Raw genomic sequence first — 24,276 nt, forward strand, 5'->3', positions numbered from 1 at the left:
AAATCGAACTTGCACCCAGCAACAATTACCCCACCTCCCCCCAGCCATCCTGTTCTCCTTCCTGGAGGAAACTGTTACCAGTTTCTCATCTATTCCCCTAGAGCTAGCCAAGAACTGGCTCAGCGAATATTTTCTATGAAGAACCAGGTGGCAGGCCATAGGTTCGGTTTTGCAGGCATGTGGCCCTGGTCACACTGCCTCACCTCTGCTGTCGTCACACAAAAGCAGCCACAGACATGATGTATGTGAACATATCAGACTCGATTCCGGTACAGTTTTACTGATGGACACACAAATGTGAATTTTACATTATTTTCATGGGTCACACAATGCGGATTTTCTTTTGGTATTTTTTTTCAACCACTTAAAAATGTGCAAACCTTGGGATTTCCCTGGCAGTCCAGTGGTTAAGACTCTGCACTCCCAATGTAGGGGACATGGGTTTGGTCCCTGGTCAGGGAACTAAGATCCTAGAAGCCACTTGGAATCACAAAACAAAATAAAAATTTAAGAAGTGTGCAAACCCTCCTTAGCTGTGAAATCATTACAAAAACAGTGACAGCACAGGCTAAACCCAGCCCGGGACACGGTTTGTTGCCCCACATTCAGCAGTGGTTGTTTAGAAAGACGACACTCCCCCCAGTTTTTTTCTACACCAAGGGGAACATCCTTCTACACCATGTTTCTTGCCCTATATAATATGCCTTGGCGATTATTCCACCTCTATAAATACCGATTGCATCAGTATTCATCCTTCTCTTTTAATTTTCAAAATATCTTTTTAAAGAGATAGTTAATAGATTGTTTTAGAATCATTTTCGACATACAGAAATGTGAGAGTATTTGAGTTCTCACGCACCCTGCGTCCAGTTTCTCCTACCACGAACATTACTCTGGCACGTTTGTCACAGTGAACCAATCTGCAGCGATATATTGCATTGGCCAAAAATTTCATTTGGATTTTTCGTCAGATCTTAAGAAAAACCCAAGTGAATTTTTGGGCCAACCCCATATTATTACTAACAGAAACCCACGGTCTGTTTGAACTTCCTCAATCACCGCCCCCGTCCATGTCCTTTTTCTTTTCCAGAATCTCATGCAAGATGCTACGTTGCAGTTGGTCAACCCTCAGCCTTCAGTTCCTCCTGGCTGTGATGGTTTCCCAGATGTCTCTCATTTGGGTGACCTTGACAACTTGGAAGAGTTCCGGTCAGGGATCTTTGTAGGCTGTCCTCTCATTGGAGTTTGTCTGATGTTTTTTTCATAATCAGATGCCTCGTGTGCAAGAAATCCAGGGTCCAACTTTCTCTCTTTTCTCCATCCTCCAACCCTTCTGAGATCTCTCCCCACCACTGGCCCCTCCCTGCCAGGAAATGAGTTACTGCGGGGTCTAGACAGACTTCTCACTGCCTGAGAACTTTTGTGAAGGCAATGTGATTGATGGGAGTCAGCTTAGATTTATCTGCCTTTTTTCTTTTTAATCCCCAGGTGTAATCAGAGAGGCCAGCCTGGTAGGATCCAGGTGCCCCTGGATTATATCTGCTGGGAAGGAAAAAGAGGCAACAGACAGAACAAGAAGGCAGGAAAGCAGGAAGACTAATAATAATGTTACAACGTAGCTGTTTATTAAATGTATGGGGATATACAGGTTCTTCCTTTCCTGGACATGTGGGGACCATATTTTTCCGGTCCAGAGTTGGGCTGTGTGATTAGCCGAGAGCATTCCATTTTCTTTTAAGACCTTTGAAAAGCCTTCTGATTTGTGAATTTCTTGAGAGAAGGCTACATTTAGTTGCACATTTTAATAAAGGCAGTTCATGAAAATAATAAAAGGAAAATACATGAAACCAGGCCTGGCTGGGCAACCCACACTTGCCCTCTCATAAAAGGCTAAGATCTCAGAGCTCCCTTGTAAAGCCTGCTCCGGCCGGGCCCCACCAGGGTTGTGGAGTGCAGAAAACAACCCCGTAATTGTCATTTAATTAAAGAGCACTTTCATACCCATCAATAAATAACTGTTGAATAAATTGGATGTCTTGGAAACACAGTGACCCGTTGTCACCTACTCTAGACTTGAGGGTCCATTTTTACATTGGAGTGTCTGTTTTCTTTGAAACACACAGTATGTCTTATGTAGACAATCTACATAAGACATGGAGAGGGTGAAATATGACCTTTGGAGTAACCTACTACCAAGCAAGAAAATCCTCAAGCGATATGTTAAACAGACATGGCCACCTCCTACTCCCTAGAACCTGTAAACGTGACCTTACTTGGAAAAGGGTCTTTATAGATATCAACTGAGGAATCCTGAGATGAGACCATTCTAGATTTAAGACAGGCCCTAATAAACATGTGGACTCCAAAGGAGGAAAGGGGGATGATGGGATGAATTGGGAGATTGGGATCGACATATACACACTACTGATACGATGTGTGAAATAGATAACTGAACCTACTGTATAGCTCAGGGAACTCTAAATGCTCTGTGGTAACCTCAGTAAGAAGAATATCCAAAAAAGAGGGGATATGTGCATACATATAGCTGATTCACTTTGCTGTGCGTGAGTGCTCAGCCATCTCCTACTCTGTGTGACCCCATGGCCTGTAGTCCACCAGGCTCCTCTGTCCATGGGATTCTCCAAGCAAGAATACTGGAGTGGGTTGACATGCCCTCCAACCCAGGGATTGAACCTGTATCTTCTGCACTGCAGGAGGATTGTTTTTAACTATGCCATTTGAGAAGCCCCTCACTTTGCTATACAGTAGAAATTAACACAATATTGAAAAGCAACTATAAGTGTGTGCTAAGTCACTTCAGTCATGTCCAACTTTTTGCAGTCCTATGGACTATATAGCCCGCCAGGCTCCTCTGTCCCTGGGATTCTCCAGGCAAGAATACTGGAGTGGGGTGTCAAGCCCTCCTCCAGGGGATCTTCTGGACCCGGGGATCAAACCCACATCTCTTTACATCTCTTGCATTGGCAGGTGGGGTTTTTTAAACCATTGACATCACATGGGAATCCCCCAAAAGCAACTATACTCCAACAAAAATGACTTTAAAAAGAAAAAAGATGGGCCCTACACCCAGTAGCAGGTATCCTCATGAAACAAAAGACAGGGAGATGGATTTGATTCAAACATGAAGATGGAGGCAGAGATGGAGTGATGCAGTCACGAAGCCAAGGTTCCCCTGGAGCCACCAGAAGCTGGGACACTCAGGAACGATCCTTGCTCAGAAACTCTGGGGACAGCGAAGCCCTGCAGACACTTTGATTTTGGATTTCTGAACTCCAAAACTGTGAGAGAATACATTTCTGTTGTTTTAAGCCACCGAGTCTCTGGAAATTTGTGGCAGGTGGTAGGAAACCAATACACCCCAAGATCCTATGTCCACTGGCAAAAAATGCACAAGCTACAAAGTAGAAATTGTGTTTTATTCGGAAGACTTACTGAGGACTTAAGCCGAGGAGCTTAGGGCTTCTCAGATAGCTCTGAGGCACTGTTCCAAAGAGGTAAGGGAGGAGCCAGGATACATAGGACGTTTTGACCGGAAAAAAGTTGACTACAAATGATTACTGATAATCACAAAAACAGACATCTTAAATTAACAACTTTAGTGATTTTCTATGTATGGAAAGATGCAAGAGTCTGGGCTCATGGAAATTATTCCTTTGATGTCTTGGCCACCTAGGGTCAGGATCCTGTTTTTCTCCATCTTGAATTCCCCTCAGGGGGCACCTTTTGGGGGCAGCTGCAGTAGCTGATGATGCGGCAGCTGCAAACACCATCTGTTTACTGAACTGGCAGGCAATATTCCTTGTCCACACCTATCACGTTCAGTTCAGTCACTCAGTCGTGTCTGACTCTTTGCGACCCCATGAATCGCAGCACGCCAGGCCTCCCTGTCGATCACCATCTCCTGGAGTTCACTCACACTCACGTCCATCGAGTCCGTGATGCCATCCAGCCATCTCATCCTCAGTCATCCCTTCTCCTCCTGCCCCCAATCTCTCCCAGCCTCAGAGTCTTTTCCAATGAGTCAACTCTTCGCATGAGGTGGCCAAAGTACTGGAGCTTCAGCTTTAGCATCATTCCTTCCAAAGAAATCCCAGGGTTGATCTCCTTCAGAATGGACTGGTTGGATCTCCTTGCAGTGCAAGGGACTCTCAAGAGTCTTCTCCAGCACCACAGTTCAAAGACATCAATTCTTCGGCGCTCAGCCTTCTTCACAGTCCAACTCTCACATCCATACGTGACCACTGGAAAAACCATAGCCTTGACTAGGAGGATCTTAGTCGGCAAAGTAATGTCTCTGCTTTTGAATATACTATCTAGGTTGGTCATAACTTTTCTTCCAAGGAGTAAGCGTCTTTTAATTTCATGGCTGCAGTCACCATCTGCAGTGATTCTGGAGCCCAAAAAAATAAAGTCTGACACTGTTTCTACTGTTTCCCCTTCTATTTCCCACGAAGTGATGGGACCAGATGCCATGATCTTCGTTTTCTGAATGTTGAGCTTTAAGCCAACTTTTTCACTCTCCTCTTTCACTTTCATCAAGAGGCTTTTTAGTTCCTCTTCACTTTCTGCCATAAGGGTGGTGTCATTTGCATATCTGAGGTTATTGATACTTCTCCCGGCAATCTTGATTCCAGCTTGTGTTTCTTCCAGTCCAGCGTTTCTCGTGGTGTACTCTGAAGTTAAATAAGCAGGGTGACAATATACAGCCTTGACATACTCCTTTTCCTATTTGGAACCAGTCTGTTGTTCTATGTCCAGTTCTAACTGTTGCTTCCTGACCTGCATACAGATTTCTCAAGAGGCAGGTTAGGTGGTCTAGTATTCACATCTCTTTCAGAATTTTCCACAGTTTATTGTGATCCACACAGTCAAAGGCTTTGGCATAGTCAATAAAGCAGAAATAGATGTTTTTCTGGAACTCTCTTGCTTTTTCCATGATCCAGCGGATGTTGGCAATTTGATCTCTGGTTCCTCTGCCTTTTCTAAAGCCAGCTTGAACATCAGGGAGTTCACGGTTCACGTATTGCTGAAGCCTGACTTGGAGAATTTTGAGCATTACTTTACTAGCATGTGAGATGAGTGCAATTGTGCGGTAGTTTGAGCATTCTTTGGCATTGCCTTTCTTTGGAACTGGAATGAAAACTGACCTTTTCCAGTCCTGTGGCCACTGCTGAGTTTTCCAAATTTGCTGGCAAATTGAGTGCAGCACTTTCACAGCATCATCTTCCAGGATTTGAAAGAGCTCAACTGGAATTCCATCACCTCCACTAGCTTTTTTCGTAGTGGTGCTTTCTAAGGCCCACTTGACTTCATATTCCAAGATGTCTAGCTCTAGATTAGTGATCACATCATCATGATTATCTGGGTCGTGAAGATCTTTTTTGTACAGTTCTTCCATGTATTCTTGCCACCTCTTCTTAATATCTTCTGCTTCTGTTAGGTCCAGACCATTTCTGTCCTTTACCGAGCCCACCTTTGCAGGAAATGTTCCCTTGGTATCTCTAATTTTCTTGAAGAGATCTCTAGTCTTTCCCATTCTGTTGTTTTCCTCTATTTCTTTGCACTGTAATATAACTTAATATTTAACAGCTCTATGACTTTGAACAAGCTGCTTTACTTGTCTGCAAAATGGGATGTTCATTGCTAATTGGCACCTAACATTCACAGGTGAGCGCCAAAGAATTGATGCTTTTGAACTGTGATGTTGGAGAAGACTCGAGAGTCCCTTGGACTGCAAGAAGATCCAACCAGTCCATTCTAAAGGAGATCGGTCCTGGGTATTCTTTGAAAGGAATGATGCTAAAGCTGAAACTCCAATACTTTGGCCACCTCATGCGAAGAGTTGACTCATTGAAAAAGACTGATGCTGGGAGGGATTGGGGGCAGGAGGAGAAGGGGACGACAGAGGATGAGATGGCTGGATGGCATCACCGACTCGACGGACGTGAGTCTGAGTGAACTCCGGGAGCTGGTGATGGACAGGGAGGCCTCATGGGGTCGCAAAGAGTCGGACACGACTGAGCGACTGAACTGAACTAAACTGAACTGAACATTCACAGGTGATGCCCAGTAAATGATTCACGGTACCTGGCAGCCTTTCTGAGCCTCAGCCCATGTCTCAAAGACAGGAAAGATTCCCTAATCCTGCCCCCACTCACAGGGCCAGTTAAAAGCTCAATAATAATAAAATAAAACAGAAAAGATAGCTAAAACGATTTCTGCTTAAGCACAGTTCAAACGCTGCTCCAGTCAATTCCCTGCCAATGTTACAAACGACCGCCCCCTGCCGGCCTAGCCATTACGGTGTCCTATCCAGGGGCCGCCAAACAGCCTGCGCCTGCGCAGGATGCAAGCACTCAGGCCCGCCCCTTAGAGGGTGTGACTTCCTTGGGTAGGTCTTTGGCCACGCCTACTTCCGTAGAAGCGGGCTACGTCTAGAGCACGTGACTTTGTTCCGGCTTGCCAAAGATGGCGGCGCCCAGAGCGGTAGCGTGAAAGTTGGTGGTGGTAGTCGCTACCTATTCGTGCTGAAATCAAAACAGTGGGACAGTTCGCCATGTCGCGACTGATCGTGAAGAACCTCCCGAATGGGGTGAGTACAGAGACTGGGTTTGAGAATCTGAAATTGGGACCTAGCCAGAAGTTGGAGATTGGGAGGGAGGTGCCTGGGGAGAGTTGAGGGGCTTTCTCTCTCGGGCAGGGCTCCTGGAGGATTCCGCAGGATTCTCGGCAGATTCATTTGACGGTTGGAAGAGATGGGTAGTGCCTCTTAAAGGTTTTACGTCTGGCCCCTTGGTACCCAAAACCTCTTTCCTAGGGAGATGCTAGTCCCCACGTCGTGTCGAATGCCTTGTTCCCATAACCCTCTCGTTCGATCTCTTTTTTTGTTGACTTCTGACTGAATTAGACACTACACCTATATTCTTCTTCCATTTGGGATACTGTCTGGGAGGAAAATGGGGTGTAATAGGCTGAGTACCTGTTACAGTTCCCGGTTTTCGCCTTGAGGGCAGTAGGAATGAATAGTTTTAAGAAAACTGAGTGACCGTGAAAGGCTTTAAACCACTTAATTCCGTAAGTGGAAAGGGGTGACCCAGTCATACTTGTCTCTGCCTAGAGCCTTCAGAACCTGGCACTGTCGTAGGCATCCAATAAAAGCATCCTGAATAAATGAGTGAAAAAAACAGCTGAATGTGTAGTGTCGGATGGCTAGATGCCTTCTGCCCCAGAGGATTATCTGTACTTATTTAACGGTGACCTTTCCTTGGGTGGAGAGGGCCCTCCACCTCTGGTTTGGCCAGTAAGCTCATTCCCCAAATACAAAATGTGCCATGTGGATGGCATGAGAGATCTGTGCTCCTTAGAAAGAGTAAGAACATAAAGCCATTTCTGTTTCATTTTTGTGCTTTTTTACTTTACCTTTTTTTTCTCCATGGCAGGTTGGGGATAATCACTTATATGATTATTAAAATTCAGTATAAAATGAAAAGCAAAATCTTTATTTTTAAGGGTCTTTAAAATTTTTTATATTTATTTGGCTGTGGGATCTTTAGTTGTGGCATTTGAACTCTTAGTTGTGGCATATGGGATTCAGTTCTCTGACTTGGAGCCCCTGCGTTGGGAGTGCAGAGTCCTAGCCACTGGCCAACCAAGCAAAGACTTTTGTTCTGTCCTGTCTTCCATCTCCAAGAGTAACCATCTTTATGACTTGGCATCTCTTGACAAGTTACTTATTTCAGAATCCTTAATGTCATCACACAGTAAGCCTGCAAATTGTCAGCTCCTACTACAACTGTTTGTAACTAATTCTTTCATTTATCAGACAAGACATGCAATAGGAAGAGATATGCTATACTGGAAGCAAAATGAGATGGTAGTTGAGAGGGGAAGAAAGGGTTGCCATGCTCAAATCCTTATCCATCAGAGTGAGGCATCAAGAGATGCTGTCTAAGGCTAAAGGATGAATCAGTAATAGATGTGTGTTTTTTAAGATTTTTATTTATTTATTTGACTGTGCTTGGTCTCCATTGCTGAGTGGGGGTTTTCTCTAGTTGCAGGGCAAGTGCTTCTCACTGCAGTGGCATCTCTTGTTGCAGAGCACAAGTTCTAGAACAAGGGCTCAGTAGTTGCGGTGCACAGGCTTAGTCCTTCCACAGCATGTGCGATCTTCCAAGACCAGGGATTGAACCCGTGTCCCCTGCATTTCAAGGCAGATTCTTAACCCCTGGACCACCAGGGAAGCCCCCAATAATTGATATTTTTAAAGTAACCTATTTAGGGTAAATGATGAAAGAATTAAAAACAACAAATAACAGAGACTGGAAGGGAGAAGTGGATGATGTAGGTTTCTTATCTTTCGTAGTGGAAGTCAGCAGGTAGTCTTCGGGGGTATAAATAGGCCAGGAAACAAAGTTGAGAGCTTACTATTGGGACACAGAACTGTGCTTATGAGGAGTCCTGAAAACAAGCTGTGAAGATGGTTACTCCTGTCTACCACAATCAGCAAACACTATGTAGTTTACCATATTCCTTATTTCACACATCTACTGTGACAGGCATTTGTTAGATGTTTACATTGTAGCAGCTACGATGCTGGGCTTCTGGCACAATAGGTCTCATTAACCTCCTAGCAGCCCACAGGCCCGGAGGATTCTGAGTCTTGACTTCCTCATTGATGAAGGGACTTGGTTAAGGCCACACACAGACAAGTATTGGAGCTGGTTTCGAACCAGGTGCCAGCCACAAAGCACACTCTGCCACTGCCCCGCCTAAGGGGAGGAATCCTGGGGTCTCGGGTTCCCAGCCCATTTTGGCTCTGAGGCCTCCCGGCTCCTCCCTCACCGTTCCTGTCCTGTCCTAGATGAAGGAGGAGCGTTTCCGGCAGCTCTTCACCACCTTCGGCACGCTGACGGACTGCAGCCTCAAGTTCACCAAAGATGGCAAGTTCCGCAAGTTTGGCTTCATCGGCTTCAAGTCCGAGGAAGAGGCCCAGACGGCGCTGAACCATTTCAACAAGAGTTTTATCGACACGTCCCGGATCACGGTGAGCGGGTGTGGACCTCACCCCCACCTGCCTGTTGCCAGGGATGCCCTGGCTCTTTCTCTCCACGTGCGAGACCAGTGCCTGGCCCCTTCCAGACCGTGATGCCTTTGGTCTTCCTCACTGTTCTCAGATCCTCGTGCTTGTTAATCCCCTGCAGCATTTGTGGAAGCAGTTTTCCCCAGAGTCTCTGATTCCCTGTGTTGGGGGAGAGGAGCCAAGAATTTGTGTGTCTCACAAGCTCACAGGTGATGGTGTTGCCACTGGTCCCAAAATGAGAAGCACTGGTCTACGTTATTCATCCACTGCCCCTGGTCAGCACCCTCCTGTGCTGGGCGTGGTGGCAGGTGTCATCATCATCCTCTCTGTCTCTCGCAGGTGGAGTTCTGCAAGTCCTTTGGGGACCCGACAAAGCCCCGAGCTTGGAGCAAGCATGCTCAGAAATCAAGCCAGTCCAAGCCACCCCCAAAAGACAAAGACGCCATCTCCACGGAAGCTAAGAAAGTGCGTGGACAGTCACTCCCAGCCATATCCCAGGTGTCAGCAGAGTGGTCACCCGGGGAAGGCAGGGAAGTGGGAGGTAGAGGGATCTGGGAATCCTTCTTGGATGGTTCCTGAAAGCAGCCCTCCCAGGGCAGTGGGGTTCCATCTCCTTTCATCTGTGACCCTCACGCCCGTGCCTTCTGTTTACAGGACGACAAGAAGAAGAAGGTCGCAGGTGAACTGGAGAAGGTGGGTCTGTCTTGGTGACCACGCAGAGCGTGGGCAGCAGAGACGTCCCTCACCACCCGTCTCCGCTTGCCATATCTCTGTGGCTTCTTCGTCTTTCTGTCCAGTGCCGCCCTCCCCAGGACCAACCCAGCTGGCCCCCAGGAGTCCTCTAGAGACTGGGGGAACATGCCTCAGAGAACGTGCTTACTCTCCAAAGAGTTAGCAAGGGCGAGCCTTCCCTGACCTTCTCTGCCTGTTCTCTCTTCTTCCTGCTTCTCCGGCGCCCACAGCTGAAAGACGATAACGAGTTCCAGGAGTTCCTGTCGGTTCACCAGAAGCGGACACAGGTGGCCACCTGGGCGAACGACGCCCTGGACGCTGAGCCCTCGAAAGGGAAGAGCAAGCCAGCCAACGATTACCTGAACTTTGACTCCGACTCAGGGCAGGAGAGCGAGGAGGAGGAAGATGGGGAGAACTCGGAAGGTAAGGGTGTGCCCCCCGCTATAGTGGGCACCCTGCACCTGCCCGCACCTGTGCACGAGTGACCTGGGACCCCTCCAGGCTGGCCTTGGAAGATAGCAGATCAGATGCTGCCCCACAGAGGGTTGATTATCCCAACCATGGGTACATCGGACTTGATCGATCCTGGTCCCTCATTCAGTCAGTGGATTACTCAAGAATTGATTGAGCACCTACTGTACACCAGGCAGTGGATGTAGCAGTGAGCAGAAGACAAGAGAGTCTGCTCCCGTGGAGCTGTCGTCCTGGTGGGGAAAGAAACAGTAAAGGAATCAGAGTGATTCCTTTCTTCAGTATTCAGTACATGATGTGAACATGAGTGCCCCAGAGAGAAAGCAGGAAGGTGGGGGGGTGGGAGAGGCCCTGGAGAAGGATGGCGCTTGAACAGAGGCAGTGAGGATGAACCTCTGTCCTTAGAAGGGGCTCACGGTGTAGCCATGAGGGGCTCAGCATGGTGAGTGTGATGATCGAGAGGTGGGAATCAACTTTGGTTGAAAGGCAAGGGAGTGAATTTAATGTGAGTTTTATGACTGGTAAACTCTCTGTGCAAAGCTGGGATCCAAAGGACTCAGTGGGAGTTGGGGGAACTCGGGGGGTGGATGGTGAGAAGGGGTTCCAGGCAGAGGGAAAGGCGTGGCGGAGGAGTGGGAAGAGCAGGAGCCAGGGGGTGTCCACGTGCTCAGGGCGGCTGCAGCAGAGGGGGCTGGCGGAGAAGCCAGTGAGCTCACCCGACCCCATGAGGAGTTTGGATTTCCCCTGGAAGAGCAACTGGGTTAAAACCCGAGCTCCTTGTTAGGCCTGGGAGCCACCGGCGGGTCTGGCTCAAGGAGTAAAAATCCTCTCTAGGGTCTCAAAGAGTCGTGCAGCCTCACACTTGGCCAGTGAGAGAGGCTGGTGAGAGAGCCCTGAAATTCTCCATGTGGAGCATGGAAACAGTCAGAATGCCGTCATTTCAGTTATTTATCCAGGGGCTTGCTGGGTACCAGGGGGCTTGGCAGGGGCTCCTGGTCACTGTGAGCTTGGCACCTAATGTGTCGCACCACCACGCTGTCTGCCACCCCAGCCCTCTGGTTTGCCCACAACCATCACCAACTCCCAGCCTTTCCATCTTTCCAGAGGAGGAGGATGGCCTCAAACCCAAGGAACCCAAGGCAGCTGTGCAGAAGGAGCTGTCCGACATGGATTACCTGAAGTCCAAGGTGGTGGCAGATGAATCACCATCCTCAGAAGAGAGTGAAGATGAAGCTGTGAACTGTGAAGAGGGGAGTGAGTCAGAGGAAGAGGGTTCCTTTGCTGCCCCCGCCCAGCAGGACAGGGAGGCGGCCCCAGCCAAGGTGTGTGTGGATCTGTGAGGAGCCTGGGGAGGGAGACCTGGACCTCGCCTACCTTCCCTGCAGCCCCTTTGTGGGGAGTTTAATACTAAAGAAGGATAGTTCAGCAGCCTGGAGACCTGCCTTTAGCTCTCAGCCCAGCTGCTTGCTTGCTGTGTGACCCCAAGCAACCACACTCCCTCTCTGAATTTGGTTCCTTTTGCTAAGAGAGAGGCTGCCTGCCCCTCCAGAGTTGGTGGGGGGGGGGGGGGAGGGAATGTAAACAAGCTGAAAAAGGGTCTTGAATGTACTATATTTAGTATTCAGTAGGAAGGTAGGCAGGGGTGAGCCCACGATCAGCAAGACTAGATGAAATTAATTGAGCTACATGTGAGGTTCAATGCCAGGCATGTTGTTTTGTCACTGAATCTCATGGTAGTTGTGGGGGAATGGGGTTTCTTCTCCCATTTTACAGGTGAGGAAACTGAGGCCCAGAGAAAGGAAGTGACTTGCCCACAGTCATGGCTGGGTAGTGGTGGGAGTCAGGACCCAGATCCAGGTCTGCCAGGCTCTGGAATCTAGATCAAAATGTGGGCGCTGCCTTCAGGGATGGCCACCTCGTCTCCCACATGAGGCTTCTCTTTGCTCAGGACAGCGTCCCACATCCTTTGTGTCTTCACTCCCTCTTCTCCTTCCCTCTCTTTCTCCTTTCTCTTCTCCTTCCTTTCCATCTCTGCCCCTCATAATTGCTACCTCCTGTCCTCTTTTCCTAAAAATACATATTCAAAAGAGATAGTCAAGTGTGGCTAAGTCAGGGAACTGTGCGTTCAACTCCAAGCTCTGACCTGGAGCAGCCATGGGTCCCGAGGTGAAGTGCTTCTCCTCTGGCCTCTGACCTTCATCTGAGATGAGGCTCAGCGAGCCCTGGTCCCTGTGTCTGATTCCCAGGGCTCGCTGAGCCTCATCTTAGATGACGGTCAACCCCCGTGCCTGAGTGTGCACTGGAACTCAGAAGTTGCAGGCTTCAGGGAGGTATCCCGTAACTCATGCAGGTCAGCACCCCACAAAAGCACATGACTCTTCCTGCAGTGATGTTAGACCTGATCGCTCATCTACTTGGGATAATTGTGAACCTTAAATTGTGCCAGGACAGCTCAGAGCAGATTTCACCAGCAAGTGAGTCCAAGTCAGGGCAAGTTTTATTACCAAAGGAATTAACCCCCAAATTAGGTTTTTTTCAGAGCTGTTTCAATTCTAAAATTACAGAAGACATCCCGAACCTGTAACCTCTGTTAAGATTGTTTTACAGATTCAGGAGGACGGCTGTGTCTGCACAGTGCTTTGTACGGTGTCTGGCATAGAGTAAGCCCTGAATCCGTGGTGGCAAATGTCACCTGAGGGCTCCTTCCAAGTCTCTTGCCCCTCTGTGTGGCCTGGGGCCCCTGCAAGCAGACCCCCCCGTGAGCCAGGCTGTGGTTCCGGCCCTCATCTTGGGGCCACGTGGAGGCTTGGCATCTCCTCCCCCAGGCCCTGGCCAGACTTAGCATCCCTGGCAGGCACAGTGCTTCGGGCATTGCCTGTTTGCCTAGCGGCAGGGGTTTCAGCACGCTCACTGGGACGCCCAAGTCGGCTCCTCCTGCAGCCACACCTGGGAGCTCAGTGCGATCATTTCTACTCTCTGCCATCACTCAGACTGAGAAACTCACTCAGACCGAGAAACCAGCCAGCCAGAAGGAACCCACCACCCCCCACACTGTGAAATTGCGGGGAGCCCCATTCAACGTCACAGAGGTGCGTGCCATGAATCGGGTGAGGCAGGGAGACCCTGGGGAGGGGGGAGACAAAGCTAAGGGTGCCTGGAGCCTCTGTTGCACTAGGGCTTCGGGGTCGGTTGAGGACTTGAGCTGGAAGGAGCTGGGGGCCTAAAAGGCTGGACATAGAATCTCGGGCATTGTCCGGCTCAGAAAACAGAGACGGCTATACCGAGACAGAGAAAGACTGCACTCCCTCGCTGGTCATCTGTACTAGAGGTGGGCAAACTTACCTCTGCTAGAAGCTTTTAAAAAGGGACCAGCTAGTAAATACCTAAGGCTTTGTGATCAGTCTGGTCTGTCACCACTATTCAGCCCTGTTGTTGTAGCAGAGGCACCCCTAGATGACAGGTAATCCAGTAGGCGTGGCTGTGTGCCAATAAAACTTTATTTACAAAAACAGGCAGCGGGCCGCATTTGGCCTGCTCCCTGTAGTTTGCTGGCTCTGAATCTACATAAGAGAGAACACTTTGTAAGTTTCCCTCCTTATGAAAGTACTAGGAAATGTTGTTAGTGTAGCTAAACAAAAAAGCAAAAATGATCTATTGCTGGGATGACTGTAGAAATCGCCAACCCAACTGCTTTGAGAGAGGGGAGTGGTCAATAGAGAGGATACTAGGATGCAGAACTAATGATCTACAGGTCTGGTTACTATAGGCGGAAAGATGGACCCTCCCAGGCAAATTGGAGCAGGCTCCTCCAAGCCCCACATCTATATCCCATTCACTGACAACCACTGATAAATTCTGGGTGTATCTTCTTAGAGACTTTTTTTTCTTTGTATGCAGGCACTGACCTATGTCTTTTCTTTTTAAAATGCAGTCCTACAGCAAGAACTATTTTGAAACTTACCCCCCCCCCCATCATATTATGTCATAAATATTTCTGAAAATTAATATTCTGCTGCAGCACCATTTTTCACGTTGCATGCTTGTCTTGGCTGTGTCACGCCTTGGTTGCAGCCCGAAGGCTCAGTAGTTGGGGCATGTGGGCTTAGTTGCTCTGGGGCAAGTGGGATCTTAGTTCCCTGACCAGGGATTGAACCCAACCCCCTGCATTGCAAGGCCAATTCTTAACCACTGGACCACCAGCGAAGTCCCCTGCGTGCTGCTCTCTGCTCTGGATACACTGTGTTAGATTCACTGCTGCTGCTGCTAAGTCACTCAGTCGTGTCCGACTCTTTGAAGCCCCATGGACTGTAGCCCGCCAGGCTCCTCTGTCCATGGGGATGCTCCAGACAAGAATACTGGGTTGTGTTGCCATGCCCTCCCCCAGGGGATCTTCTGGACCCAGGGATCGAACCCCACATCTCAGATGTCTCTTATAGCCAACCCCCTAAACTGAGACATGGGTGTTGTTTCCAGTCTTCTGCTGTTTTGAATAATGATGCAGTCAGCACATTTCTTGAGATCAGAGGTCAGCAGGCTTTTTTCTATTAAGATTAGTTGGTGCACATTTTAGGTTTTTGTCAGCATATGATCTCTGTTGTGCTTTTTTTTTTTTTTCCCTTAAAATCCTTTGAAAATGTAAAAGCCATTCTTAGGTTGTAGGCTGTGGGCAGTATTTGACCTGTGGGCTATTTGCCAGCCCTGGCGTGTATAAATATTTTATACAAGCACTGCACGTACATTATTAAGGCTTGGATACAGAAAGTCAGTCACTCTCTGGAAGCTTGGCCAGTTTATGCTCTCTTCAACAGAGTCTGAGAGTGCCTGTGAACCCTGGGCATCCCTCTTTATCAGTGCAACAGGTCAAAATGACATCTCATCTTTCTGAGTAACTTGGGGAACTCAGTAGTCATAAGAAAAAGATGGATTAATTGGCTAGATAACATTTACAACTTCTCTAAGGCAACTTTGTATCATAAAGTCAAAAGGCAAACAGCAGGCATTTATAACACAAACAACAGACAGAACTTGTTTCTTTAACTTACAAACAGTTAAGTAAAAGTCGGGAGCTATGGATGACCTGACAGAAAAGTAGAAAGAAGCAAGGGTATCTTCTAAGAGAAAGAGTTCAAATGGCCCAGAAAGATGCTTGAGTTCACTGGTAATTAAAGAAATACAGACCAAATCTGTATTGAAATGGGGAACGAAAACTCTTTCTTCTCCTCACAGAAAAATGTCATGGAATTCCTGGCACCTCTGAAACCCGTGGCCATTCGAATAGTGAGAAATGCTCATGGGAATAAAACAGGTGAGGCGGGGGCTGTTTCCGGGGGGGCTGGAGAGGCAGGTGCCTGGACCGGAAGGTTGGGACAGTTGAGCTCTGGAGATGCTTTGAGGATGGTACTGTTTTTCTTCTTTGTGGTCCCCGTCTCAGTGAATGTGACAGTGCCAGGACAGAGTCTGCCTCCTGTCCCCTGCCACGGGTATGAGGTGTGCAGCTGTGGAAGCAGGGCCCGGCCCCCAGGCCTGGGGGCTCAGTAATGACTGTGGCCTTCAGCCCAGGGGCTGGGGACCCCCGGGGACTGAAAGCAGGAAGAGGCCACAATCAGATTCAGGATGACCCCCTGGCTGGTGAGGGGAGGGTCCAGGGCAGGGCCTGAGGAGGCAGGTGGGCTGGGATGGGGGCTTTTGCAGTCCCCAAGGGGAGGGTCTTGTGATACAGACCAGAACCCTGGCCTTTGGTGCAAATTATGGCCCTGCCACCTGCTAGCCATGTGTCCGTGGGGACATCACTTAACTCAGGTTCTCCGACCCGAGACCACGGATCGGTACACGTCCACGGCCTGTTAGGAACTGCACAGCAGGAGGTGAGCAGCTGGCCAGCAAGGGAAGCTTCATCTGTATTCACTGCCACTCCCATCGCTCAAATTACCACGTTATCACAGTATAATAATATTAGAAATAAAGTGCACAATAAACGCAATGCGCTTGAATCATCCTGAAACCATCCCCACTCCCAGTCTGTGGGAAAATTGTCTTCCACGAAACCAGTCCCTGGTGCCCAAAAGGTTGGCGACCTCTGTCTTAGCACGCCTCTGGAAAAGTGGGGAGGGGAGGCCTCTCTGTGGCTGTCGGGGTTGAGGCCCCATGAGGTCGAGGCCTTTCGTTCTCGGAAAGACTCCTTGGAAAGGCACCTCCTTGTCTGTGCCAGTCAGAGCCACAGGCAGTCACTGTGCAGGTGGTCCCTCTGGTGCCAAGTTGGGCACAGCCCTGCCACCACAGACACTTGTCCAGAGAAAGCCAAGGAGCAGGCACTGGTCAGCGCGGGGTGAGGCTGGGAGGGAGGCCGAGATCGCCTATGTTTGTGACGCCTGTGGTCCAGCATTCTCATTCCAGAAAGCCAGCCGCAGGGTCAGAACGCTTCCTGCAGAGGGAAATTTGCCTTGGGGCGAGGGGAGTGGAAGGAAGAATCTGAGATTTGGCAAAAACCGTAGGTTTCCCGCCACCACTTCCTGCTGCTTCCCCCAAACACCTAGCACAGCGTGAGTCTTCCTCCATGGCTCCCACGAGTGTCTGCAGCCTCTGGACCTTACCTTTGTCGTGGTCCTTTTGCAGGGTATGTCTTTGTGGATTTCAGCAGTGAAGAGGAAGTGAGGAAGGCCCTGAAATGCAACAGGGAGTACATGGGTAAGGATGCCCGCATGGTGGCAGGTGTTCTTTCAGTCAGTTACTCCGTAAGGTCATGTTGGGGGTCTGCTGTGCGCTGCCAGGCACTGCCCAGGGCACTGAGGATAAAGCCCCTGCCTCCTGGGGCAGAGATCAGGCTGAGTTTCCTGTAGAGGACATCGAGAGGGGAGAGAGAGGCAGTAACCAGAGGGGCTGTGCTGTGGACAGATGCAGGCAAGGGTTGGGATTGGAGGATTTAAACAGGATCGTGTCTGCTTGGACCACGTTGAGCTGGTGACATTGGAGCAAAAGCTGGAGGAATTGAGGGAGCCAGCTCTGGCTTTGTAGGGCGGGGCCATTCCGGTGCAGGGAACAGCAAGTGCGAGGTCCAGACGTGGGAGGTCTCGACTCTATACAAGGACGTGATCTCTGACCCCTCCCTGGTGTGGACTCAGATCCAGCCATCAACCCCTTGTGAGGACATGAGTTCTCTTAGAGAAGGGAGTCTTGTTCGCAGGCCAGGTGGTAGGATTTATTGAGTACCTACTATGTGCGTGTAGAGGGAAGGTGGTGGTTGCAGTGTAATCAGGCACTCAGAGGGATGCAGGGACACAGCTGAGCGGCACGGTGGGGCTGTCACCCGAGATGATTCTCTGGGCAGCGCCAGGGACCGGGCCCTGGAGTCGGGAAGATGCAGCCCCGGGACCCAGGCCAGCTCCTCCAGGGCTGAAGCCGAGCTCGCAGGCCGAGTGACATTCAGGCCTGGCTTCAACTGGGGTGCCGCCCTGGTGAGCAGAGCCTGGCATGCGGTGCCATCCCTAGCCGCCTTCGCCGTGGCCTCTGAAAGGCAACAGCAGTGATGAGTCTGGAAGCTGGGAGGTTCCGGGCCTCCCCCCAGCCAGACCCTGACAGCCTTTCCTCGCCCAGGTGGACGCTACATCGAGGTGTTCAGGGAAAGGAACGTCCCCGCGGCCAAGGCACCCCTGAAGAATGGTGCCAAACCCTGGCAAGGCCGGACGCTCGGGGAGCACGAAGAGGAGGAGGACCTGGCCGACTCCGGGAGGCTCTTTGTGCGAAACCTGCCCTACACCAGCTCCGAGGAGGACCTGGAGAAGCTCTTCTCCAGATACGGTAGGGGGGGTAGCCTCTGGCTTGCCACACATGCCCAGGGCAAGTGGCCTGAGTCCCTGTCTGCCTAGGCTTAACTTTGGCCTGACGACTTCCCTCGCTGGTCTCAGTTTTCTCATCCATAAAATGGGCTTCACCATCTCTGAGCTGCTATCAGTCAGACAGATTGTAGGTAGTGGAGCTTGAAGTCCTAGATAGCATCACAGCCACCTTTCGTGGTCTGAACCCAGACTCCCTTAGCTCTCACTCATTAAAACTCAGAATTAACGGAGTTGAGTATGGTTTTCTGAGATATCCCTGGTGTGCAAACTCTCACTTTGGTCTCGGAAGCCCACTCTCTCCAGTCTGAATTCTGCTGTCTAAATAGTCCTGCTCTCAGACCGAGCATCCAGATAGGTTTGCCAGCGAGGGCTTTTTTCCCTGTTGTGCTGCCAGCGTTACTTTGCCGGACAGGGACTTGAAGGCCGGTAGTTCAGCTTGGCACACAGGGCTGTGCTTGTTTGTAAGGTCATGGTTGTTGAAGAGAAGGAAAGAAGCAGGGGCACAAAACGGTGGGTAGGGGCCAGGTTGAGATGCTTTTAAGATGCCCTGGAGGGGGATCTCCACTTCTGTTTGGAGATCAGCTGTGCATTGAGAAGGATCTGAGCTTGGTTGAAGCCCTGTCCCAAGGAGAAGGGAACCCTGAGTCAGATTCAACCATCTGGCAAATTGGGTGTCACGTCCCAGCCTGTGTCCTGCTTGCCAGATCCTCCCACACAGGCCAGGGCTCTGGTTTACAAGGCAGCGCCGGTGCAGAAGAGAGGGTGGTCAGTAGACTCGTCTGTCCATCTGGGAAGGAGGACGTGGCCACACCCTGGTGTTCACAGTGGAGAGGGTGTACGTTAATATGAGCATTGTAATGTCCAAGCAGACACTTTTGAGACCCTGTGTGATCAGCCGACCCTGTTTAGTATATGACACGTATTAGTGCATTTAACCCTCCCTGATGTCCTCTGAGCTGAGGACTCATGACACCATTTTACAGATGAGAAGACTGAGGCCCGTGAAGGCTGGTGGCTGGCCTGTGGCCACACAGGGAGTGGGTGGTGGAGGCAGGGCCCAGCCCACCCAGGCACCCTGCTCTCGGGATAGACGCACGAAGGACACCCTGACCTGACAGGTGGGGGTCTTGTGGCAGCCCCTTGCCACTGTCTTTCTTGGGCCCAGCAGCCGCCTCAGCTCCACACTCTCACTGGTTAAAACCTCTCCCCTGACTAGTGCCCAGAATTTTCCTGCATGGAGCTCACACCTGGCCCCGGCCCACGGGACACTGACACCCTTCCTGCCCTCAGGTCCCCTGTCGGAGCTGCATTACCCCATCGACAGCCTGACCAAGAAGCCCAAGGGCTTTGCCTTCGTCACCTTCATGTTCCCGGAGCACGCCGTGAAGGCCTACGCGGAGGTGGACGGGCAGGTGTTCCAGGTGAGCCCCTGGGCTGGCGGGCGACTGGTGGGCCCAGGTGGTGGCAGGAGGCCGTGAGTGTGTGCACATGTGCAGGCACAGACATGCGACCCAGCTTCTAGAGACGCACACCCGATGCCCGTGAAGCCGCCTCCTGATCCGAGCTGCTGGGAGGGTCCCCACCCAGGGCAGGGTCTGCTCAGTTCTGGTCCCTGATTTAGTGCCTAGAGGAGGGCCTGGCACATAGTAGGCCTTTGAAAAGTGTTTGTGGATTAAATGAACGTGCTCTCCGGCTTGAGAAATACCGCTTTGAGGAGGAGTAAGGAAGGAAAGAGTTTTGAACCAGGCATTGCAATGGCCATAGTATAGAATGTAAGAAGCTTCTCTTTCCAAGGAACGTGCTTGGCCCGCGCGCCTCCCTTTCCTGTCATTCATCCACTCGTTCACGATCTGTTGATCCCCTGTGGGTGCCGGCCGGGCCTGATCCTTGCCCACATGGAGCGCACGTGCTCGCAGGGACAGGGTGGGGTGGAGAGCCCACAGGTGTTACTTACAAGCGGCTCAGCATGCTCTTTGAGGTGGTGTCAGACCCCTGTGCTAACCTCATGGGTGTTCTGCCTGAGGCTCCCATCTTAAGACAGAAGTCTCAGCGCCGGTCCAGCCCCCGCGTGGAGAGGCCTGCGTCCCCCGGGCAGGGTGTAGAAGCACTAGCCCCCTGCCTGTCCTCACCTCCTTCTCGTCCCCTCTGCAGGGCAGGATGCTCCACGTGTTACCATCCACTGTCAAGAAGGAGGCCAGTGAGGATGCCGATGCCCCGGGATCATCGTCCTACAAAAAGAAGAAGGAGTCCAAGGAGAAAGCCAACAGCTCCAGGTCTCTACCCTCCTCCGACCCGGACTTCCCTGTCCTCGTCCCTCCTCTCCTTGCCCCCTGGGCTCCTGGCTCCTCATGGTGACCTTAGCTCCTCATCCGTAACCTTGTTGTGCCTCAGTTTCCCCATCTGTAAGATCAGAATCAGAATCAGTGGTGCCTCACTTTCATGGTGTTGTAAGGACCAAGTGAGTTAGTGTAAGCAGAGCACTTGGTCCCTGGTGCGGAGTGAGTGCTTGACGGACCTGAGGGGGTGTTAATATCATCATGGCTCTGTTGTCTGCGGGTCTTGGGGGTTTGGCCCACACCAGGTAAGACAGAGCAGGAGGAGGCTTTGGGGACTTAGGGAGGCAGGCCCAGGAGCTCCTTTTTTACAGGCTTTGCATCTGAAAAGAGCTTCCCCCATTCACTGTCCCTCTGACCTCTCTGTCCTGCCTCAGCTCTCACAACTGGAACACGCTGTTCATGGGCCCCAACGCCGTGGCCGATGCTATCGCCCAGAAGTACAGCGCCACCAAGAGTCAAGTGTTCGACCACGTGAGTGGGTGCCCCCTCTGTTATGTCCCCTGCTCTGGGCAGGGGAGGGGGTGCTCTGGACCTGCTCTTGGGGAGTGGTTCTGGGCAGGAAGGCAGCAGGGCCATGATGGGAAACAGTCTAGCTCTTCTTGAACCTTCCAGCAGAGGAGGAGATGCGATCATTAACCAAGGCACTGTGCATTGGCGTGATAAGTTGAAGAAAGTTTCAGCCAAGTAGGGAGACTGAGAATGAGCAGGCCCCTCAGGGGTGAGACGTTCTAGCATAAATTGAACAGAGGGTGGAGCTGAGTCTGTATAGAAGCCCCGAGGCGGGAATGAGCTTGACATGAGACCCTTACGTACGAGTGGAGGGGTGAACGTGGGGTCCTTGATTCACCCCGACAGATGTGGAGCCCAGAACCATCAAGTCAGAGCGGGCATCCTCGGGGAGCATCCATAGGGTCTTGCTCTGTCCATGCCTCCTCCTCGGACTGTTCGGAAGTGTGACAGCTGATCTGTCACCTGCCCGACAGCCAGCAGGGCACCTCCCCTTCCCCTCTCGCAGGAGACCAAAGGCAGCGTGGCTGTGCGCGTGGCCCTGGGGGAGACCCAGCTCGTCCAGGAAGTGCGGCGTTTCCTCCTCGACAGCGGGGTCTGTCTGGACTCCTTCAGCCAGGTGGGTGCCCTCGGGGGTGGGGGTCTCAACATCAAGGGATGTGGGAAAGAGTTGCAGGGTTGGGTCTGTCAAAGACGTTGACTTTGCAACTGTCAATTAAAGTAAGAAAGGTCATTGGCTCAGACTCCTGGCCTGTCGGAGCTGGATGATGTCTCTTGGGGGCTGATAGGCAAGAGTTTCTGCACACAGGTTGGGGGTGTGTGTGAAAGTCGCTCAGTTGTGACTGACTCTTTGCGACCCTTTGGACTGTACAGTCCAAGGAATTCTTTAGGCCAGATTCCTGGAGTGGATAGTAACCTTTCCCTTCTCCAGGGAATCTTACCATCCCAGGGATCGAACCCAGGTCTCCTGCATTGCAGGCGGACTCTTTACCAGCTGAGCCATAGGGGAAGCCCAAGAATACTGAAGTGGGTAGCCTATCCCTTCTCCAGCTGATCTTCCTGACCCGGGAATCAAACCAGGGTCTCCTGCATCACACGGCGGATTCTTTACCAACTGAGCTATCAGCGAGGCCCTTACACAGGTTCGGGGGGAGCCCTAAGCATCCTTCATCCTGTCTCTCCCCTGTCCCGCTAGCACCTTACTAAGAGCACCTGTGGAGTGTGTGGGGGCTGAGACCTTTCTTGAGCCACGTGGAGGGAGGGTCCTCCACGTGCTTCTGCCCCACTAGGTAGAGGTTCTTAGGTATCTGGACAGTGAAGTCTTCGAGGGCCTGTTGAAACACCTGAACCATCACCACCCCCCGCACCCCCCTCACGCGCACACACTGCATTTTACAGCCTAGGAACCTGAGGTCCGGGGCAGAGATGGGAGGACCAAAAGGCCAGACAGGGGGTCTGTCGTGGGAGCCTGGACTCAGTCTCAGGGCTTTACACCCCCAATCTGCAGTTTCCTCGCTTCGCCAAACTGTAGAGTTTCACTGTAAAAGAATGGTTCAGGTGGAAGGACAGGTAGCTAGTAGAAGGATAATTAAATGGCCGGATGGTAAGCGGGCGCGTAGAAAGTGGGAGTGATGGGCAGGGGCATTTCGTCGGTGAGTGGATGGATGAATTCAGAAAGTGTGCTAGTGTCTTGACTAGGGCTTCCCGAAGCCCTCTTGCACGTTTATGTGCTTTATTAATTCTTTCGCACTCATTGCAACCCCGGAGAGGCAGCACCATTGTGCTCCCATTGTACAGAAGGGCCCACAGTCACAGATTCGCTCGTCTTGGGCTATGGTGGAGCTGGATTTGAATGCAGGCCCGAGAGTCCATGCCTCTTAACAGTGCACCCTGTGACGTGAGTTACACTTAAACACCCAATGGTGCCCAGCTTTTCCCCCGCTGCCGATGGCTTCTGTCCCCTTCTCTTCACTCAACCCTCACAGCAACCGCGGGAGGCCTATAGCTAAAAGGTGGGTGTTGCCATTAGCCCAATTTGGAGATGCGCAAACTGAGGCCCTTAGAAGGAAACATAAGCAAAACTCTCTTTGACATAAATCATAGCGGTATCTTTTTGGATCTACCTCCTAGAGCTATGAAAATAAACAAATGAGATCTAATTACACAAGAGCTTTTGCACAGAAGAGGAAACCATGATCAAAACAAAAAGACAAGCCACAGAATGGGGGGAGATATTTGCAGTTGATGTGATCAACGGGATTAATCTTCAAAATAAATAGCTCACGCAGCGCAATATCAAAAATCAAATATCAATATCAGCCCAATCAGAAAGTGGGCACAAAATCTCAGTTGACATTTCTTCAAATGAGACATACAGATGGCCAAAGGCACGTGAAAAGATACTCAGCATTGCTAGTTATTAGGTAAATGCGAATCAAAACCACAATCAGGTATCACTTGACACTAGTCAGAATGGCCGTCATCAAAAAAAGTCTCCAAACAATAAATGCTGGAGAGGCTGTGGAGAAAAGGGAGCGCTCCTGCGCCACTGGTGGGAATGCAAATTGGCACAGCCGCTGTGAAGAACAGTGTGGCGGTTCTTTTAGAAACTAAAACTTGAGCAACCACATGATCCAGCAGCCCCACTCCTGGGCATATATGCGGTTGCTGCTGTTCAGTCACTAAGTTGTGTCCAACTCTGTGACTCCACGGACTGCAGCACGCCAGCCGCTTCTGTCCTCCACTGTCTCCTGGAGTTTGCTCAGATTCATGTCCATTGAGTTGATGCTATCTAACATCTCATCCTCTGCTGCCCCCCTCTCCTTTTGCCTTCCACAATTTGAGAAGATTCACGTTAACATTCAGTGAAGCACTGTTTGCAACAGCCAGGACATGGAAGCAGCCGAAATGTCCATCAGCAGATAAATGGATAAAGAAGATATCCATATCCACAATGGACTGTTACTCAGCCACGAAAAAGAACGAAGTCATGCCATTTAGAGCAACATGAAGGGACCTAGGGATTATCATACTAAGTGAAACAATTCAGAGAAAGACAAATACGATACCACCTACATGTGGAATCTTTAAAAAATTGTGTGAATTAACTTACAAAACAGAAACAAATTCACAAACTTCAAAGAAGAGCTTATACAGTTACCAGGGGGGAAATGTGGGGAGGGATACACGAGGTTTGGGGATTGATAAATACACACCACTGTGTATAAAATAGATAGTCAGCAAGGACCTGCTACTGTGGGACTTCCCTGGTGGTCCAGAGTGGTTAAGACTACATGTC

At 50.5% G+C, this 24,276-nt stretch overlaps 1 protein-coding gene across 4 annotated transcripts in view; it reads left to right on the forward strand.

Moving 5' to 3' along the window:
• Window positions 1-6,446: 6,446 nt before the first annotated feature.
• The window catches only part of RBM19 (RNA binding motif protein 19), a 121,465-nt gene continuing 103,635 nt past the window's right edge, over window positions 6,447-24,276 (forward strand). Inside the window, exons 1-14 of one of the 4 annotated variants that reach the window (XM_069558310.1) lie at window positions 6,447-6,613; window positions 8,882-9,064; window positions 9,440-9,565; window positions 9,755-9,793; window positions 10,063-10,255; window positions 11,408-11,625; window positions 13,294-13,392; window positions 15,530-15,608; window positions 16,916-16,987; window positions 17,894-18,097; window positions 19,426-19,556; window positions 20,287-20,408; window positions 20,846-20,942; window positions 21,487-21,597. In XM_069558310.1, coding sequence (XP_069414411.1) covers window positions 6,578-6,613; window positions 8,882-9,064; window positions 9,440-9,565; window positions 9,755-9,793; window positions 10,063-10,255; window positions 11,408-11,625; window positions 13,294-13,392; window positions 15,530-15,608; window positions 16,916-16,987; window positions 17,894-18,097; window positions 19,426-19,556; window positions 20,287-20,408; window positions 20,846-20,942; window positions 21,487-21,597 — 1,710 coding nt within the window. In that variant the 5' untranslated portion in view covers window positions 6,447-6,577. Of the gene's footprint in view, window positions 6,614-8,881; window positions 9,065-9,439; window positions 9,599-9,754; window positions 9,794-10,062; window positions 10,256-11,407; window positions 11,626-13,293; window positions 13,393-15,529; window positions 15,609-16,915; window positions 16,988-17,893; window positions 18,098-19,425; window positions 19,557-20,286; window positions 20,409-20,845; window positions 20,943-21,486; window positions 21,598-24,276 lie in introns of all 4 variants that reach the window. The other 3 variants (XM_069558308.1, XR_011250032.1, XR_011250031.1) reach the window with 3 other exon arrangements.

This window comes from Ovis canadensis, chromosome 17, assembly GCF_042477335.2.
Source record: "Ovis canadensis isolate MfBH-ARS-UI-01 breed Bighorn chromosome 17, ARS-UI_OviCan_v2, whole genome shotgun sequence".
NCBI lineage: Eukaryota > Metazoa > Chordata > Mammalia > Artiodactyla > Bovidae > Ovis > Ovis canadensis.